Source organism: Balaenoptera borealis, assembly GCF_965194805.1.
Source record: "Balaenoptera borealis genome assembly, chromosome: 3".
Taxonomy (NCBI): Eukaryota; Metazoa; Chordata; class Mammalia; order Artiodactyla; family Balaenopteridae; genus Balaenoptera; species Balaenoptera borealis.
Window position 1 is genome coordinate 47,274,218 of NC_138866.1, and position 19,788 is coordinate 47,294,005.

A 19,788-nucleotide genomic window follows, 5' to 3' on the forward strand; every position below is an offset into this window, starting at 1 on the left:
CAGCCTCTTCAATAAGTGGTGCTGGGAAAACTGGACAGCTACATGTGAAAGAATGAAATTAGAATACTCCCTAACACCATACACAAAAATAAACTCAAAATGGATTAAAGACCTAAATGTAAGGCCAGACACTATAAAACTCTTAGAGGAAAACATAGGCAGAACACTCTATGACATAAATCACAGCAAGATACTTTTTGACCCACCTCACCTCCTAGAGAAACGGAAATAAAAACAAAAATAAACAAATGGGACCTAATGAAACTTAAAAGCTTTTGCACAGCAAAGGAAACCATAAACAAGACGAAAAGACAACCCTCAGAATGGGAGAAAATATTTGCAAATGAAGGAACTGACAAAGGATTAACCCCCAAAATTTACAAGCAGCTCATGCAACTCAATATCAGAAAAACAAACAATCCAATCCAAAAATGGGCAGAAGACCTAAATAGACATTTCTCCAAAGAAGATATACAGATTGCCAACAAACACATGAAAGAATGCTCAACATCACTAATCATTAGAGAAATGCAAATCAAAACTACAATGAGGTATCACCTCACACCAGTCAGAATGGCTATCATCAAAAAATCTACAAACAATAAATGTTGGAGAGGGTGTGGAGAAAAGGGAACCCTCTTGCACTGTTGGTGGGAATGTAAATTGATACAGCCACTATGGAGAACAGTATGGAGGTTCCTTAAAAAGCTAAAAATAGAACTATCATACGACCCAGCAATCCCACGACTGGGCATATACCCTGAGAAAACCATAATTCAAAAAGAGTCATGTACCACAATGTTCATTGCAGCTCTATTTACAATAGCCAGGATGTGGAAGTGAACTAAGTGTTCATTGACGGGTGAATGGATAAAGAAGATGTGGCACATATATATAATGGAATATTACTCAGCCATAAAAAGAAAGGAAATTGAGTTATTTGTAGTGAGGTGGATGGACCTAGAGTCTGTCATACAGAGTGAAATAAGTTGAAAAGAGAAAAACAAATACCGTATGCTAACACATATATATGGAATCTAAAAAAAACAAACAAAAAAATGGTCATGAAGAACCTAGAGGCAGGACAGGAACAAAGACGCAGACGTAGAGAATGGACTTGAGGACATGGGGAGGGGGAAGTGTAAGCTGGGACGAAGTGAGACAGTGGCATGGACTTATATATACTACAAAATGTAAAATAGCTAGCTAGTGGGAAGCAGCTGCATAGCACAGGGAGATCAGCTGGGTGCTTTGTGACCACCTAGGGGGGTGGGATAGGGAGGGTGGGAGGGAGATGCAAGAGGGAGGAGATATGCGGATATATGTATATGTATAGCTGATTCACTTTGTTGTAAAACAGAAACTAACACACCATTGTGAAGCAATTATACTACAATAAATGTTAAAAAAAAAAAGAATCTAAGGGGAAGGTGAGAGGTGTTGTAAGTTATTTCATGCAAGAATTTTTCTTAGCTTAATGTGTGAATAAACATGTACTATCTAATAGCGTATTGGTATTTTAAATTATGGCATTTCATATCAAATTCGTGTATAATACTGATTAGTGTATACCACCTGTAGATGTGAAGTACATACAGTTATCCACTTAATGATAGTTCAGCTTAAGATTTTTCAACTTTACAATGGTGCAAAAGCAACACACATTCAGCAGAAACTGTACTTCCGCTTTTGAATTTTGTTTCTCCCAGGCTAGCCGTAGGCAGTATGACCCTCTCTCGCTACCTGGGGCAGCGGCAGCACTGCAGCCCTCAGGCAGCCATGCGATCAGAAGGGTAAACAAACCACACACAACCATTCTGGACCCATAGGACCATTTTGTTTTTTACTTTCAGTACATATTCAATAAATTATGCAAGATATTCAACACTCTTATAAAATAGGCTTTGTGTTAGATGGTTTTGCCCCACTGTAGTTTAATGTAAGTGTTCTGAGCATGTTTAAGGTAGCCTAGGTTAAGCTGTGATGTTCAGTAGGCCAGGTGTATTAGATGCATTTTCACTTACGATAAGCCAAGGAAGATCTGTAATTATAAGCTCACTAAAAGCAAACGGTCATTTGTAACTCCAGGTATTTTTCTCTTTTCTATGGTAGCACTAGGCTTCTTATCCTTACATGATAGAAACTCAATCGGTGTAGTCTGTTAAGAGAGATTAAGAAAACCAGACCTCCAGGTAAAAGCACAAACACTTTTATTTTTAACAGTAGTGTTTTGTTACAATTTAGTGAAACAACAAATAAATACATTCATTGGCCACAGCTATACTTTTACAACCAGTTTGAAACTGATTATATAGCTGAGAAACACCATTAAACAATAAAAAAGGCAGCTATGCATAAAAAAGCCACTTTAGCTATAAATTACATTTTTCATAAAACTACTACCAGCTATAATGAGTGGCAAGAGTTTCAAAATTAATGACCACCCAAATGAAACGATAAAAACAAGTACTGCTAACCACTGTAAAATTACACACTTAAGCAATGAAATTCTCTGTTCTAATTAATGAACCAAAAAGAAGGTTTGAAATTGTCATCATGTGCTTCAGTGCAGGATGAACAGGGAATCGATAGCCCTTTGATTTTAAAACAACTCCTTCTTTCGAGACCAGACTTAAAGTGCTCCTAGTGCTTTGGAATTTTTAAGCAAAAACTGGGCCAGAAGTTTATCTATTTTGTCTTTGGTGATATATTGTGGGAGATGTGTATAAGGAGACAAATGCAAGAATTCAGGTACCCTGGTCAGGGGTAAGAAATTTACAAATCTCAGATTTGGAAGAATCAACGAATGCAGCTGAAAGAACGAAGTTATTTTATCTGAAATATTTTTAAAAAGTAACCTTTGCTTATCTGGTCAAATAGGAGCATTATCTAGGGAAGTCTAGGGAAGCTTTACTAGAAAAAATTTACTTTATCACTTTGAACCCCGAGGACTAACAAAGGCAACACAGATCTTCTCAGATAGTTCTAGATAATTAGATATCTAACATTATTAGGAAAATAAATAGTTGGCATTCTGAAAAGAAACCCAATAACTGAAGTCGCAATCAAAATATACTCAGGTAAGTGCATGTTATGTTGTTCTGTTACTACCAAGGTTAACTTCTATACTATAAAATTTTAAATAATTTGGTTGCATTGAGAGAATTTATTATAAATAAACCCAAAGTAACATTTATAAGTTTATGCTTTTGACTGAATTCAGAATCATTTTGTATGATAAAAAGGTGAAATTTCTTTGGCTGTGTACCAGCCTTCCAAAAGATCAAAAGCATTATAAATTTCATTTTTTTCTTGGGGTTTCACTTATTGTTATACTTTTATGAAGTTACTGAATCAATTAATCAAAAAGTTGAAAGGTATTTTATGTAAGAGTAGAAATAAAACATAACTTTCTAATCAAAGTAAAGACAGAAAAGGATAGTTGTATTAGTTCCAGTTCTGAAGAAATAGATCAGCAAACATTTGTATATATAGTTAGTCGTCTTTAAGCATGTTGTGACAGCTTCCCAGTGTGCCCGTTACCTTGGCATCTTGAGGTATTCAGCATCTACTTCTTTCCATATAGACACTGGTAGAAAGTGCATTTTAAAATTCTCTATTATCTTAGCCTACCATGTATTATTTTTTAGATCCAAGATAGGACGTTCAAGACAGTTTTAATGTAATTCTAAAAGTATTCCAATATTGTGAACCACTGGTTTTATACTTACCTAGTTAGTACATTTACATAAGTTGTTCATTTAGTCTACTGCTGGAATTAATTTGAATTAAATTTAATTTGGCTTTACCCATATACAAGATATAAAAATGTGAAAACTAAAGGAGGAATTACATGTCTTACAAAGTATTGCACTTGAGTTCACTGCAATAACGTATCATGATTTAATTTACCTGAGGATAATCCTGATTCAATAGGAATAAGTAAGATTACCTATATTTTGTTTCAGCTAAATTGAATGCCTTTGAAAGTGTATTCATGTTTTAACTCAGAGTTATACATTTTATGAATAGTTCTTAAATGCATCTGTAAACTTGTTTAGTCCCAAGAAGTTTCTACCGAAATCTCCCTATGCAAAAATTACTATTGCTTTCTTGAAGAATCATGCTTAAACTACTACATATATCTTAATCATACAAAATAATCACTTGACCAAGTCTACTCAAAGTAGCCACATAATTTTGACTGGTATACTTTCCTCTTGAAGAAATGACTGTGGCTTTCCAAAGAACACTGCTGGTCCTCACTGTAAAGGATTACTACCGTCATTTGTTTAAAATGATTATTTGAATAATTTCAGTTGGTACTGTACAATCATGCTTAAAAGAACTATCTTCAATGATTACATACTTTTTAGTAGATCTTTTAAAAGAATGGTACATTTGTATGCCTTCATTCTGTGCACTGTTCACACTATAAATTTTATTGGGTAAGAATTCCACATGGAGTACACTGCTGAACATACAGGCTTTGATTTTTGTAGGGAAATTGCCTCCTAATTTGGTGTACAACATAATATCCCAATGTGAACACCGGGTATGACTTTGGGGACTGCAGTGTACTCTTTCAGGACAAAGGTAAAAGTGCAAATATGCAACTATGCATTTGATGTTCCAAAGTCAGGATGTTTGGAGGCCATCAAGTGCCTTAAGGTCTAATCCCTCTTTTCTCCCACTCCAAACTTTCCACTGCACTTCATTTTACCAGGACGAGGTCAAAAGTAACAGCCGTGTCCCCCACTGGACACGGCCACATTTCCAGGCTTTGTTTTCGGTTGCAACAGATAATGGAATGTTTATGTAGATGTAATTTAAACACACTGGATATACACATTCATGGAAAACGATTGAAGAATCACGACTTGGTAACGCTGTCAGTTTTGTGGTGTTACATATAAGCTATGGTGATTGTTCATATCTAAATTACTACAAGTAAAGAGCAAAGGAGCAGTATCTGTCATAGGTCCATTCAGGTGGGGAGAGACTGTGTAACTGTTGCTGCCACACCCAGTCATGGTGCCATACCAGCCCAAACCTTGTGAATTTGATAAACTGCAACAAAAAAGGGCAAAAAAGCCAAAGGACTGTGATCAGGATGTAATAAGTCATGTTGGCATTTTTAGTTTTCAATGAATTTTATAATACAGTTAGTATCAAATATATTGAAATATGTTCTTTGCCAAATAACATAATGGCTCTCTACAAAATTCAATGACTTTTATCTAATATCCTTGATTCTATATCACATATTAGAAAATAATGAATTAATACCACTCAAAACTAGTAGAACTTGATTATCAGATAATAATAACAATATAGTGCTTATTATGTAGTTGGTTCTATTCTAAGACATGTTTGTGTGTGTGTATATATATGTATATGTGTATATACATACATATGTACAGTATGTTTACACACACGTACACTCATTTAATCTTTACAACAACCCTATCAGATAGGTTCTATTACCATCCCTATCTTACAGATGAAAACAGACTAAAAAAACTGAGGTTAAGTAACTTGTCCAGATGAAGTGAGGATTATAGAAAATGCTACATCAAACTCAAAGCATTATGTAGGTGTGCATTAAGGCTTTCTCTTTGCACTGACACATAGCTAATGGTATGGACTTGCAAAGATTTTGGAACAAGTAGGGCACACGAAGATTTTCTATGGCACCTAAGCTTTGCAAGAGTTTTACCTAGGGTTTCTCTGTGGATTTTGAACAGCAGACTAGATATGGAAACATATAAAATCACTATAATAGTATTTCTTCCCTGCTCACCAACCCCCATCAGCTCTGAACTAACAAGGAATCCTGCAATAAAATGATACCATTTTACCCCCAAAGGCATTTCTCAAATAAAGGTAATATATGGGCTTAGAATCAGATGATAATTCTTTATAGTACAGGTCCCATCATGGGTTTAACATCTACTGTTCTAAGCTCCAATGTTAAATGATCTTATTTATTGACATATATCAGCAAATCACCCTTTTCATATTTGGGTTAAAGCTTAGATTTGTTGTTTTGAATTTATGTCAGTACTAATTCAGTACATCTACCTTCCTTCTCTGGAACTTCCCAGTCTTGGCAAGTCATCATCACTATCATATCGTCTTGGATTGTCAAAGAAGTATGCTCTGGAACTGTAACTGTGACTATTTATCATGCCAGCAGGTGCCTGTGAACAAAGTATTAGATAGCATATGAAGATCCACTTTTCAACTAAGAAAGGAGGCCGGGATCTATAATGCTTTTTAGTCTTTGCCAAAAATAGAAAATCAATATAAATGTTCCATTATTTTTTAAAATAAGGAGAACAGACATTAGGTAATATTATGACATCATACCAAGTTCTGGTTTAATCTCTGTGCCCGGAAAAACAGTACCACCGACCATGCTGGCACATGTTCCCACAGAAAGAGGACCATTCCAAATACTATATACTCTTCTCCACTTATGTCTTTTACATGAGCCTGTAAATAGAATATGGCAGAGCAATTTTAAAATCTGTTTTATGTGTAAGAAATCACCCTCCACAATCAACTTGCTTCAGGTAGGGTAAGTTAAAACATCAACTTACAGGCACATAAAACTCTAAATTAATTTTCTATATTTTATGGTTTCTCATGTAATGATATTTATCCTTTAAAGGTCATAAAAATGCTTTGTTATTAAGTAGAATAAAGAGGTACTAACTTTTTCAATGCATCAATTTATGAAAATATTTTAAATACATGGGTAATGGGGTAGACGGTTTAGGCCCCATAGTCTAAGGAGAATTATAAAAGAGACTACTGGTTCCAGCTGCTCTAAAGGCAAAATAATTACACTTACCCTGAGTTATACCTGTAGAGAAATGTAACATGCAAGTCGCTCAGCTCTGTTGCTACTTAAAAACATGCTTTTGGGCTTAAACTCCATGTTGGATTTGTTTCTATTCTAATAGATGTGGGAAGAGAGAAATGGGAAAAGGAGTGAAGGGAATCTGCTACATGGAACCACACGTGAAAACTCCTTCTTAGAAAGATAACTGAAATTCAGATAAAATAGTATCCCACAATGCCTTAAATTCAGTACAAAGTTAAATTAACATAAATAAAGATATGACATGTACCCATGTCAAAATGTACTTCTAGGAAAAGGATGGTGAATGCTGGGAAGTCAAATATGCATAGCTAGGGCACCAGGAATCACTACAGAAAACACCTGGACACCCAAGGAACTACGAATGCTCTCCCATTATCAAGACTGATAATGCCAGATTTTCATAAAAGTCATACATCTAAAACTGAACCAAATATTTAGGTTATATGTAGCTCTTGGGTAAGAGAGAATTAATTTCATCCTAACAAATTAAAGACATAACCATATTCACTAGCTAATGACAGGCAACCAATTTATCTAGAGATATTTAAACACTATCCTTTAAAAACTAGTAAAATAGGTTTATGACCAATAGATATAAGGCACTGTTAGTATTATTAACAAAAAGAAAAGAAAATACTACTTTGGGAGAAGTTCTCTCTGAAGAATGATTTCAAGTGCCACATATAAATGAGGATTTTTAAACATAGAACTTTTAAGTATGATTACTGATAGTAGCTAGAGATTCCATACAAGTGTTTGCAAGTCAAACACTTAAAACGTTCTCCTAGTCAGGCTAACTTCATTATCATACACTTAGATTGGCAATACATGCTAGGTACTTACCTTATCTGAAAGATTATCCCAGCCATAATTAAATGGACTTTCTAATGTATCCTGAGATATGGTGATCACCACCAAATTATAACATGCTCTTGAAGAGTAGAGAAGAATGACTACAGAGCCTACGACAACAGTCTGGCACAGAGACATACCCTAAAAGAAAAAAAAATTCATCATCATGAAACCCCGCACATTTGTCATGACAAGCCATTCATCCATATACAATATAGTCACCTCTTGCAATGCACTCCTAGAAAACACTGAGTGAGCACCAGTTGAAATAAACTCTTGATTATCTTGCTTTACAATTCCTATTTTTAGAACCACTTGTGTTTAAACTACCCTGTTAATACAAATAAGTTCTTTGCCAACTTGCCCAGTGGCAGCTGGAGGAAGATTTTGTTCTGCCAAGGTTACCTTAAGTAGTATAGGAATAAACAACTTGGCAAAAGATCTGAGCTTTAATTGATGTTAATCAGAGAGATAGTTTTGTCATAATGAGAAAAGAATGGGAAATAAAAGCATTAGTCCATTTGATACACTTAATTTCCAGTAAGATGAAAAATTAAAATAGAAATACAACTCCTGTGCTATTTGCTTTGTTCTATTAGATTCTGTTAGTTGATGTTATTCCTCTGTTGATGCTGTTATGTTGATAACAAAATGATGCAGGCACCCAAATGCACTTTCAAATCCAAAATATTTTATTACTAAGGCTTTCACCATTTCCCCAAATACTGTAAATTGAGGGAAATTTGTCCTTTGTTTTTTGTTCAGAACTTTATCAAGAATGGTCAACTATTTCAGAAAGGCATGAAACTGACAGCAATACTGCTTGTGGTATGTAAAGCACCAAAGCAACACACCTGTAACAGTGTGCATTTATAGCTGTCTCAGTCACAATTTCTATGTATAGATACAAGCATCTGACTACTACATCGCCCCAAATATACATACTGAAATATTTATTAATTACTTTCCTTTTATTTCCTCTTTATATTACAGTTAGGGCAATTGCACTGAACATTTGAAGTTATGTGTGTAGGTATGTTAAACAATCTATTAATTTCAGGATAGAAATAGGTTATTAAAATGTTATTAGAAGGGGTCACTGGATTTGGTAGGATTGAGAACCATTATTATAGCTGATTTCCTTACAAGAACAACACATTTTAGAGGTATATGAGAAGTAAGCAAACTAAAAGATGAAATATATCTTGAAAGATGTTGAGATAGCAAAAGACTACCTTCTCTGAGCTGACCTACCACCATAGCAAAAAGGATGTGTGAAAATAAATAAAATTCTAGCAAGATTAAATTTTTTAATCGAGGCTAAAATTTTCTACAATGTGCATTTTTATTTTTGTGAATCCCCCCAAAAATGTTGTTAATAAAAAGCTAATCTAAAAGCAATCCAGTTTCCATTTTAAAAGTACTATATTATTAAAGAAAAGTTAGGTAGCAAGAAAAGTTAGAATGCTGTAAGCATTACTGTCCTTAAATATAACCATAAGTAAATTTACAGTCACTGCTTTGAGAAATAAAGTGACTGCTAAAAATACATCTTATAATATGGAGATACTCTGCTTATACTTGTAAATACTATAAAAACTACAAAAGTATGAGAAAAGAGCAAAGAATAATATCAAAGCAATTAATAAAACTGCAGTCAAATTACATACATATAACAGAGAAAGAAGCCCACCGATTTAGAAAACAAAATAAGATCCTTCCCACAAAATACAGGATTATAAAACAAAAGATAAGGATTCAGCCACCTGGAAAGTGCTGTCGAATAGTTAAAGAAAATCTTCCTAAACTGAAAAGTCATGACAAACAATTCCACTCAGGAGCAATCCTCAAGGAATGATTCTCCCTTCCTCCACCTCTGACATCTTCACACCACATTTTTAGAAATTCCACACTTGACATGTAAAGAAGAGTTAGACCTCACTCCAGCATGCATATCATTAACTAGAGTTCAGTATTTGTTTACAGGTATCTTTAGATGCAGATATACAGAAACCTCAACTTACCATTCATTGAGTTTTGACAAACGTGTATACAAATAAAGAACATTACCATCACTCCCGAACGTTCCCTCACATTCCTTCCCCAACAGCCAACTCCCCAGCACAAATACTCTCCTGCTTTTGTCTTTTACCACAACTTAGTTCTGCCTACTCTAGAACTTCACATAAATGGAATCATAGGATATGAACTCCTTGTGTAGGTATCATTCACTTAGCATAATGTTTTGAGATTCATCCATGTTGTTGGATGTACCAGTAGTTAGGTATTTGTATTGCTGAGGTGGACAATTAGGGTGACCAACTCCTGGTTTGCTCGTAAGTTTCCTATTTAAAAAAAAAAGTTTCCTAGTTTTAGACTGAAAGTCCTAGGTCCCCCAAGACTTCTCAGTTCCGGGCAAACCAGGACAGTTAGTCACACTAATTCCACTGTATAATTACATGAATTTGTTTACATGAGAATTTGTTTATCCATTTTTTCTGTTGATGGACTGTTTCTGTGAACGTTCTTATTCAAATCTTTTTCTGGACATACGCTGCTTTCACTTCTTTTAGGTAAATACCTAACAGTGGAATTGCTGGGTCATACGGTAGGTATAAGTTCAGCTGTATAAGAAACTGCCAGATCTTTTTCCAAAATGGATGTACTTCCAACAAAGTATGATAGTTCCAGTTGTTCCAATTCCTAGACAACATTTGGGGTTGTCAATCTTTTTCATTTTAGCCATGATGGTAGATGTTTTGGTTTTAATTTGCATTTCCCCGGATGACTAATGATATTGTGCTTATTGGCCATTTGTATATCTTCTTTGTGAAAAGTCTGTTCATATCTTTGACCATTTTTAAATTGGGTTGTCTTTTTGAAAATTATTGAGTTGTAGGCAGTCTCTATGTATGCTGGAAATGAGTTCCTTATCAGTTGTATGTATTGCAAATATTTTTTTGAAGTCTGTGGCTTGCCTTTGCATTTTGATGGGAAATTTTTGATTTTTTTGATGGGAAATTTTAAATTTTAATTAAGTCTAGTTTATGAATTTATTCTTTTGTGATTACTTTCAATGACCTGCCTAAGAGATCTTTGCCTATACCCAAATTGTAAAGATAGTCTCCTGTGTTTGGTTTTAAAAGCTTTAGAATTTTTTCAGTTATATTTAAGTTTGTGATCCATTTTGAATTTGTGTGTGTGTGTATAATATGAGATGGAGCTAAAGTTTCCTTTTATTTCATGTGGATAACCAGTTGTTCCAGCACTACTAGCTAAAAAGATTTCCTTTCCCTTTGAATTGCTTTAGCTTCTTTGTCAAAAATCAAAGACTATATAAGTGTGGATTGTTTCCAGGCCCTCTATTCTGTTTCATTGATCTGTTTTATGCCAGTAACACACTGTCTTAATTACCGTAGCTTTATACTAAGTTTCAAAGTCATGTAGTCTAAGTCCTCTTCTTTTTCAGAGTTACCTTCTGCACTGTTCAATATAATAGCCATTAGCCACATGTGAGTACTTACATATTTACATTTAAACTAAATTAAATTAAAAGATCGGTTTCTTTCAGACTAGCCCTCTTTCGAGTGCTCAGCAGTCACATACTGAATAGTGCAGATATAGAATATTTTCATCATCGCAGAAAGTTCTGTTGGAAAGTGCTACTTTTTAAGTAATTTGGGTCCTTTGTATTTCCATATAAATTTTAGAATAAACGTGTCAATTTCTATTTTTAAAACCTCAAGGTAGTATTATGATTGGAATTGCATTGAATCTATAGATCATTTTGGGGAGAATTGCCATCTTAAAAATACTGCATCTTCCAATCCATGAACAATTGTCTTCATTGATTTATGTCTTTTTAATTTTTCTCAGCATTATTTTATAGTTTTTAGTATAAAGGTATTGCTTGTTTTTTGCAAAATTTATTCCTAAGTGTTTTTTTTTTATGCTATTAATGTTATAGAATTGCTTTTTGAATTTCATTTTCTAACTGATTGCTCCTGGTATATATGAAAATACAATGTAATTTTGTATTTTGACCTTGTATCCTGAGAATTTGCTAGTAGCTGTTTAGTAGATTCCTTAGGATGCTTTACATAAACAATCATGTTATCTGCAATTAGAGACAGTTTTACTTCTTAATTTCCAATTTTATACCTTCTTGTTTTTCTTGTTTTATTAGAATATTGAATAGAAATGGTGAGAGTGGACATCCTTGCTTTGTTCCCAACCTTAGGGGCAAAACATTCAATACTTTAAGTATGACACTGATTGCAGGTTTTTTATAGACCTCCTTTATCAGATTGAGGAACATTCCTTCTATTCCCTATTGGCTGAACATTTCATTGTTGTTATTTTTAAATCATAAATTTTATTCATATTATTAAATTTTTAATAATCATGTTATTTTAAATCATGAATTTAAAATTCACGGTGTTGAATTTTGTCAAATGTTTTTTCTATATCTATTCAAATAATTATTTGGTTTTTCTCCTTTGTTCTCTCAATGTAGTGAATTACAGTGACTGATTTTCAAATGTTAAACCAATGTTGCATTCCTGGGATAAACTCTTTTTAGTCATGATGTATTATCCCTTTTTATATGTTGCTTAGATTCTGTATCTCTAAGTATAAGGGATACTAGTGTATAATTTTTATTTGTTTAATAATGTCTTTGTCAAGTTTTGGTATCAGAGTAATGCTGTTCTCATAAAACATGTTAGGAAGTGTTCCTTTCTCCTCTATTTTCAAAAGAGTTTGTTTACTATTGGTGTTATTTCTTCTTTAAATATTTGATAAAATTAACCAGTGAAACCATCTAGGTTTGGAGTTTTGAGGGAAATTTCTGATAACAAATTCAATGTCTTTAATAAATATGGGGCTATTTATATTTTGTATTTTATCTTTAATTAATTTTGTTATGTTGTATTTTTTTTTAAATTTGTCCATTTCATCTAAGTTGTCAAATTTATCCACAAGGAGTTGCTCATAATATTCTCTCATTTTTCTTTTAATGTCTATAAGATCTATTGTGATTGTCCCTCTTTTATTCATGGTATTGGCAATTTGTATTTTCACTCTGCCTTTTTTGGTACATCAAATTTGTTGATCTATTAGAAAAATTACACTGATTTATATCTTTCTCCTTTTCTAATATAGCATTTAAAGCTGTATTTTTCTCTGCAAGCATTATTTTAGCTGCATCCCACAAATATTGGTATATTGTTTTTCACTATTCTTCAGTTTGAAATATTTTCTAATTTCCCTTGTGATTTCTTCTTTTTCCCATGGGTTATTTGTAATTATGTTGCATAATTTCTAAATATTTGGATTTTTAAGAAGATATCATGTTGTTATTGATACTTAATTGCATTGTGGCCAGACTACATTCTTTGATTCTAGTCCTTTTCATTCTTTGATTGATACCTGTCTTATGGTCCACTGTATGGTTTATTTTGATGATCATTTAAATGATCAATTGAAAGGAATATATATTCTCCAGTTATTGGGAGTCAGTTGGCTCAGGGGTGTTGATAGTGTTGTTCAGATTTTCTATGTCTACTGATTTTTTGTTTTATCAACTTCTGAGTATGGGGCATTAAAATCTCCAACTATGATTGTAGAGATTTTTTCCCCTTTTTTTCTTACTATTTGGTAAGTCTTTTTTCCCCTCTTTATTCCTACTATTTGGCTTCATGTATACATTTATGATTTTTATGTCTTTCTGATGAAATGTACCTCTTTATATTTGGTAATATTCTTTGCTTACCTTTATATATCTGGTAATACCCTTTGTCTTGAAGTCTCTTTTATCTGATATTAAAGTGCCTTCTTACACTTACTGAATGAATAGTATATTAGTTTCCATCTAATTATTTTTAACTTATATCTGTCTTTATATTTATTTAAAATGCATTCCGGAAGCCAGAGTATAGATGGGTCTTGTTTTTTTAGAAATTCATTTTGACAGTCTCTACATTTTAACAGGAGTGTTTACTCCATTAACATTTAATATAATTAGTGATATGTTTAGATTTAGGTCTTATGTTTTACTATTTGCTTTCTGTTTGCCCTTCTTGTGCTATATTGTTGACATTGTTTATTTGTTGTTCCTCTATCCATCATTTTCTGCATTCTTGTGAGTTAATTTAATATTTTTTAGAACTCTATTTTAATTTATCTATTGAACTTTTAACTATACTTTTCTATTTCTTTGTTTTGTTTTGTTTTGCTTTTTGCCTTAAGTGGTTGTTCTAGGGCAACAGTTCTTAAAGTGTGGTCCAGGGACCTTAAAGATCAAAATCAAAATGATTAAAAAAAAGAGTACTAAGATGTTATTTGCCTATTATATTTTCATTCTCTTTTGTATATACAGCAGAGTTTCCCAGTGGCTCTGTGATATGTGATGGTGTCAACACTCTGTGTACATGTGTGTTCTTGTGTTTTCTAGATTCCTGATATAATAGAATTAGGGTATAAATATATGCATTTTCAGAGATTAACTCAGCTTGTTCTCTGTACCTTTACTGGGTTCTTGTTAGTTTTCTTTGGTTATACCTGCTATATCTGATAAAACCTCATTATTATCAAACAAGTAGTTATTTTGAAATCCTGAAATTGTCCTTGTATCTACATGGCAGCACAAGAATAGGTACAATTTACAGATTTGTTTTATAATATTTAAGAATTTTTTTCAAACACTTAAAATTTTTTTAATTTAATATTAGACTACTTTAGAAATTAATCATTTTACTCTAAGATGAAAAATTTATAATTTTTTTCATATTTAAGAATGGATTATTGGCTGAGGATTGGGGACTTACTGTTTCATTGGTACAAAGTTTCAGTATGGGATGATGAAGATGTTCTGGAGATGGATAGTGGTGATGGTTGCACAACAGTGTGAATGTACTTAATGCCACTGAACTGTACATTTAAAAATGGTTAAAATGGTAAATTTTATGTTACGTATATTTTGTCACAATAAAAAATATTTTTCTTTACATACAGCTTCTTTGTTTACCTCTAAGATGCTGAGAAAGATGAAAGTGTTAGAATTCTCTGGTTCAATGAAGAAAGAAATCTACATCAAAGTAATTGGGTGAAACTGATTTCTTGTTTTGTTTTATCAAATGAAGTGCAATGAAAACTAACTTTCAATAGGTTTTATAAACGTTAATAATTTACCTTATTGTGTCTGCTGTGACAGAACATTATGTCCAAGTTAAGCTGCAGCATCATTTTGAGACCAATCTTTCAGAGTTTAAAGCAAAAGGAATTGAAATTTTAAACACAGGTGTGGTGAGCACTTTAAACACCACAAATTGTTTTTATTACTTTCCAAACTAGAAATTAAAAAGCCACTCAGGCATTTTACAGGCTAAATTACTATATTGCATTGGCTGGCAAAGCACTCATAGTAGCTGAGACTAGTAAAGCCTTGTACAGTTAATATTGCTGAATGCCTGCTGGATGAAAAGTCCATAAAAGAAATTATGGCATTGTCATTTTCCAAGATAGAAATTCACTGATTCAAAGATTTAGCTGAAAACATAGTGATTTAATGTCTTGTCAATAGACTTGTATTTTTGCCTTACAAATATATTAATCTGATATAGAAGGACTAATTTTGTTTATATTCATCAATTATATTCATAATTTTTTTTATATTCAAAATTCATTCATCATTTTGTTTATATTCATTCAGTACCAACTAATCATCCAAGAGGGCATTCTTTTATGTCAATGCCTGAGAAGAAACACAAGTAGTACTGAAATATTCAAAGTGTTGAAAATTCTTCTGATTGTTTATCCTGGGACAATTGTACTGATAATCTCACTAATGGTACAAAAGCAATGGTGGGTAAAACTTTCGGTCTTAGCACAAATCAATGCAGTGTCACCAAACTGTATTGTATTCTTCACTACTATGCACTCCCAGTTAAAAAAGAAAGCTTCACTTAAGAATCTCCTTGATGAAGGGACTTCCCTGGTGGTACAGCGGTTAAGAATCCACCTGCCAATGCAGGGTACACGGGTTCAATCCCTGTTCCACGAAGATCCCACATGCCACGGAACAACTAGGCCTGTGAGCCACAACTACTGAAGCCCGCTCACCCTACAGCCCGTGCGCCGCAACTACTGAGCCTGAGTGCTGCAACTACTGAAGCCTGCGTGCCTAGATCCCATGCACCACAACAAGAGAAGCCACTGCAATGAGAAGCCTGTGCACCACAACAAAGAGTAGCCCTTGCTCTCTGCAACTAGAGAAAGCCCACGTGCAGCAATGAAGACCCAATGCAGACAAAAAAAAAAAAAGAAAGAAAAAAAGAATATCATTGATGAAGCAGGGAAAATATTTATTAAATATTGACCCTAGAGTACGTATCTATTTAATATTTTGTGTGATGGAATAAGACACGCACTTAAAGAAATTCTGCTGCATCCTGAAGCATAGTAGTTGTCTTGAGAAGCATTTATGTGATTACTTGACTTGTGAGCTGAACTAACCACTGTTTTCATGAAATTCCATTTTCTACTTAACAGACAACTATGGCAGACAAACAATGGTTATTCAGACTTGGTTAATGGGCATACATTTTTTGAAAAATAAATGAAATGAGCCTGTCATGTCAAAGAAAACATCTGACAGTATTTGTTGCCAATGATGAAATACGAACTTTCAAGTGAAAATCAGAATTTTTGAAAACTTGTAAGCATTTGTATCCACTGTAAGACTGGCAGCTTCCCAAAACTTAAATACTTTTCTGATGAGATTGCTGGTGATATTAACAAATGTGATTTAGGTTATTGTCTAATGAAATGTATCAACATTTTGAAGATCTGTGACCACTCTTTTCTAATGATCAGTGCATGATGTTACAAACTCATTCAAAGTGCAAGACAGACCAATGGAGAGTACAGAAAGTTCACTAATATCATTTTAGATTCCACATGGCAACTAACCTTTAAGAAACCTCCACTTCAGAGTTTTGGTGTAGTATTAAAGAAGAATATCCACAATTATCTGAAAAGGCTATTAAAATTCTCCTCCATTTTCCAACTACATATATTTGTGAGGATGGATTTTCTTCATATACTTCAACCTAAACAACATATCACAACAGATTGAATGCAGAAGCAGACATGAAAATCCAGCTGTCTTCTATTATGTCAGACATTAAAGAGATTTGCAAAATGTATAACAATGTCAATCTTCTCACTATTTATTTTTGTTTTGGAATATATAATTATTTAGCATAAAATATGTTATTCATGTTAACATATAATGGATTTATTATTGGTATTTTAAATGAACTAATAAATGAATATTTTTTAAATTTCTCATTTTTTTTTCTAAAATGTATATATAGGTAGATATAATCTACATAAACAAAAGCTCTTTGGGGTCCTCAATAATTCTTAGGAGTGTAATGGGATCTTGAGACCAAAAAGTTTGAGAATCACTGCTCTAGGGATTATAATATATATCCTTAACTTTTCACAGTCTAAGCAATAGTTAATATCATACCACTTGATGTAAAATGTAAGAATTGCAACCATATAGGCCCTGTCCTTGATGCTACAGTGCTATAGTTGTTATATATACTATATAGAGAATTATGTATTATATCTACATATGTAAGCCTCACATTATGTTATAATTTTTGCTTTGCACAGTCACATTTAAAGAAATTAAGAAATTATATTTACCCACATATTTATTATTTCTTGTGTTCTTCATTCCTTCCTGAAGAGCTAAAATCCAAGCCGATTTTATTTCCCATCAGTCTGTAGAATTTTCTTAGCATTTCTTGCAGTATAGGTCTGTTGGTAATGAACCCTTTTAGTTTTCTTTTATAGAATATGTTTTTTATTTCTTCATCATTCTTTATATTTTTACTTGATGTAGATTTCAGAGGTGACAGCATTTTTCTTTCAGCATTTCAAAGATATTGTTTCCAAGTTTTCTGGCTCCATTATATCTGATGAGAAGTGAGTGATCATTTGAATCAATGTTCCCTTATGTATATGTCATTTTTCTTTGCTCTCAAAATTTTCTTTTTCTTTTTGGTTTTAAGCACTTTGAGTACAATGAACTTAGGTAAGATTTTCTATATATTTATCCTGATTGGGCTTAGTTGAGCTTCATGAAACTATAAATTTATGTCTTTCATCAAAACTGGAAAATTTAGGTCATATTTCTTCAAATATTTTTTTCCAATCTCATTTTCTCCCTCTTTTCCTTTGGGAATTCCAATTATACATAATTTGGCCCTGAGGCTCTGTTTATTTTATTATCATCTTTATCCCCAATATCCTCTGTTCTTCAGATTGGATAATTTCTGTTGATTTAAGTTCATTGACTCTTCTTTCATCTCCAATCTGCTGCTAAGCACAACTAGTGACTATTTAAATATTGTATTTTTTAATTCTAACATTTCTGGTAGTTCTTAAAAATAGCTTCTATTTCTCTGAGATTTCTTATTTATTCATTCATTCAAATATATTTTCTTTCACATCCTTGAGCATATTATAAAATCTTTGTCTGATAAATCCAACATCTGGGTCATCTGTGGAGGACTGCCACCAATGATTGCTTTTTGAGTTTGATTTTTGTTCTTGAGTATGAGTTACATTTTTCCTGTTTCTTCATATATCTAGAGACCTTGGATTGTGTTTTGGACATTGTGAGTGCCATGTTTTAGAGTCTGGATGCTGTTATAGTCCTCTGAAAAGTATTGATTTTTCTTTTTTCCCTTAATTTTTTTTAAATTTTATTTTTAGCAAATAATTAACCTGGCTAGACTCAAATCCCAAACTATCTCCCATGCATGGATAGCAGCTGAAATCTCAGTTCAATTTCTTTATCCTTAACTGTGCTGCTGCTTGGAGTATGTCCTGCACATGTTTAGTTCAGGTATCAGATAAAAATTTGGCAGAGTTTATAATCAGAATTTGGAGCTTCCTCTATCTGGCTATCTTCTTCCCGAGATTTCCCACTCACTTTCCATCTGGAATAGTTTCTTGAATTTTGTCCTATGATTCTTCAAGCCAGTAAAATAGCAGGTTTCTCTTCAAGTTTTGGCTGCCCCATGGATGGGACTTTCCCTCAGGCTAGAAGCTGTAAAAAATAGGAAACTCACTCAGTGTCAGTTCCTTCTTCTAAAGGGTTGCTCTCCAGTGCCTTCAGTGCTTTTTATATTTTGTCCAGAACTTATCTTTGCTTTCTGTAGAAGGTTGGGTCCAATGGAAGCTACTCAGCTAATAACAGAAGTAGAACCCTGCACATAGTTTTTGAATTCATCTCACAAATGCTACTTCCATTTTGAAATTAGAATGCCAAACTAAGCATCAAAAATAAGAAAATAAGGTAGTCTCAATTAGTAAATTTTAAAATGTATTTTGATAACTATAAGGCCTAAAACAGTCTCAAAAAGAGTTTCATGGTGCTAAGACACAATGAAATTAGATCTCTGGCTCCTATGACCCTACCATTACAGAATAGATGGCTTTTAGTGGATGGACCTTATGACCATGGAAAAATAAAAAATTCTGAAAATGCTGGCTGGTCTAGTAAGAGAGTCTAGAAGGGAAAGCTACTTGAGCTTAGGAGTAGATAAAAGATATAAACCCAGGGTTGTAAGCAGGGATTTTTCAAATGGGACAAGTGCGTGGAGGGTTGGCTCAGCAACAGAATAGAACAGAATAGGAAATAAAGCTGGGGGTATAAGAACTGGAGTAATGAAAGCAGTAAATTAAAGAAGTACCACAGCTTAAGATAGATAAAGAAAATCCCAGTGACTCAGGAGAGAAATTATAACAGAATATTGGGAAGGTGGCAATCATTCCTATTACAGAGGATGATGCAGCCTCTATTTTTTTTTACCACCATCCTCACCAAATTCTGGTTAAGTCATATTTCAGGGTGGTGGAAGTGAGACACTAATGGCATTTTAGCCTATTTCTTTAATTATGGCCTAAATTACCATACACTCCTGCTTTAGTCTTATAGGATCAGCTGGTCTGCATGAAAGATC

The 19,788-nt window shown here is 33.3% G+C and overlaps 1 protein-coding gene and 1 long non-coding RNA gene across 2 annotated transcripts in view; one reads left to right on the forward strand and one right to left on the reverse strand.

Annotated features, from left to right (window-relative positions):
- Positions 1 to 1,727: 1,727 nt before the first annotated feature.
- The window catches only part of GPR137C (G protein-coupled receptor 137C), a 55,307-nt gene continuing 37,246 nt past the window's right edge, over positions 1,728 to 19,788 (reverse strand). Inside the window, exons 4-7 of the mRNA XM_082384856.1 lie at positions 7,736 to 7,885; positions 6,373 to 6,498; positions 6,085 to 6,203; positions 1,728 to 5,070 (exon numbers count right to left, since the gene is read on the reverse strand). Coding sequence (XP_082240982.1) covers positions 4,893 to 5,070; positions 6,085 to 6,203; positions 6,373 to 6,498; positions 7,736 to 7,885 — 573 coding nt within the window. The 3' untranslated portion in view covers positions 1,728 to 4,892. The remainder of the gene's footprint in view (positions 5,071 to 6,084; positions 6,204 to 6,372; positions 6,499 to 7,735; positions 7,886 to 19,788) is intronic.
- On the forward strand, positions 12,886 to 19,576 carry LOC309625420. Its single transcript, XR_014242516.1, has 2 exons — positions 12,886 to 14,841; positions 15,456 to 19,576. It is a non-coding gene; the product is annotated as an uncharacterized lncRNA (long non-coding RNA).